This window comes from Pteropus alecto, unplaced genomic scaffold, assembly GCF_000325575.1.
Source record: "Pteropus alecto unplaced genomic scaffold, ASM32557v1 scaffold30, whole genome shotgun sequence".
Taxonomy (NCBI): Eukaryota; Metazoa; Chordata; class Mammalia; order Chiroptera; family Pteropodidae; genus Pteropus; species Pteropus alecto.
In genome coordinates, this window is record NW_006429782.1 from 4053429 (window position 1) to 4055019 (window position 1591).

General features: G+C 56.6%; 1 protein-coding gene across 1 annotated transcript in view; it reads left to right on the forward strand.

Annotated features, from left to right (window-relative positions):
* Nucleotides 1-1379, forward strand: part of TNFSF9 (TNF superfamily member 9) — a gene marked incomplete at its 5' end in the record, with an annotated part of 2614 nt that extends 1235 nt beyond the window's left edge. Inside the window, one exon of the mRNA XM_025043273.1 lies at nt 300-1379. Coding sequence (XP_024899041.1) covers nt 300-766 — 467 coding nt within the window. The remainder of the gene's footprint in view (nt 1-299) is intronic.
* Between the last annotated feature and the right edge of the window lie 212 nt (nt 1380-1591).

The following is a 1591-nucleotide window of genomic DNA, read 5'->3' on the forward strand; positions in this document are numbered from 1 at the left end:
CCTTCACGTCCCTCTCTAAACCCCTTCCTTCCATTACCGAGTCCCCTGTCCCTCTCCCTCGCCCTCTTTAGCGTTGGTTTTCTCATCTTCCTGCACCCCCACTCTCTGAGTGCCCAGCCCCCTCTGCGACAACCTATCCCCTCCCTCTGTGCCCCTTCCTCCTTTCCTCCCCCAGCCCAGCCGCCCTCTGGGAACATCTTCCCCCTCCTCGGAGACCCCTTGTCCTTCTCTCAGAGCCCCGACACCCCTCCCCAGGGCTGCGTCCCCACCTACAGTGCTCTCGCTTTTTCCTCCTGCAGCTCGGCTCACCGAAGGGCTCCTGCACTGGTACAGCGCCGCGGGCCTCAAGGGCGTGTACCTGGCCCCTGGCCTGAGCTACGACGAGCAGACCCGGGAGCTGGTAGTGGCCGAGGCCGGCCTCTACTCCGTCTTCTTGTACGTGGAACTGCATCGTGTGGTGAACAGAGCTGGCTCTGGCTGGGTCTCCACTGCCCTCCACCTGCAGCAGCGGGGTGAAGGGACCGCAGCTCTGGCCCTGACCTTGGACCTGCCGGCTCTGTCCTCGGAAGCCCGCAATTCCGTGGCTGGTTCCCAGGTTGGCCTGCTGCACCTGAGTGCTGGCCAGCGCCTGAGTGTCCACCTGAATGCCACCACCGAGGCCCAATTTGCCTGGCAGCTTGCACAAGGCGCCACAGTCCTGTGCCTCTACCCAGGACTTCTACCCACCAACGTCCCCATCGGACTTCTCTACCCACAGTCCTCATGAGGTGGGTCCCGCGTACCACTCCCTAGGGAGAGACTGAATTCTGCCTTGCTTCGTTGGGGCCTCTGATGATGGGTCCCAGCTATTCTACCTCACCAGTCTGGGCAGGGTTCCCGGCTGCTCACCCCGGCCTCGAGGACGCTCCAGGTCCTACTCTCACTCCCATCCCGAGTCAAACCCTTGGTATTTATTCTGAGCCTGAGCTCAGACAGCGGACTTTTTATTAATCAGTTCAACTTATATTTATTGAGCATCTACTACATGCCAGGTACGGTGAAAATGCAGGGCTAGAGACATCGGCAAGCAAAACCGACCTCCCCCAAATCCTTATTTATGTTAGTATGTGAGCAATAAAGACTCACCCCGGGCCCCCACAGGATCTGTGGGGCTAGCTGTTGGGAGTCTGCGGAACTCTGTGTGTCGTGTGAGCTTCAGTCATCCGCGCGAGCTTTATTGAGCATCTGCTATGTGTCGGGCACTGTTTTAGGTGTTAGGGACAGGACACACAGCTGTGAACAAGGCAGACCAAGACCCCAGCTTTTGCCAAGCTGACGTCTCATAGGCTGGCTCGACACTGTGACTGGGCCGTGGGGGAGTGTGCGTGGCACTAAACAATAAAATGTTTATAAACTTAATGACTGCTATGTGTTGAGCGTTTACTGTGCGCCAGACTGTGAGTGATTGGAGGCTCATAACTACCCTATGCTTGAGGATTTTATCATTTCCATTTTCCTATTATCTATGATCTCGAGGTTATTTTCCTCGACTGTAAATTCGTGGTGGAAATACTTTCTAGTGTAGTTCTGCAGGACGTCGCTTGCCGATTCT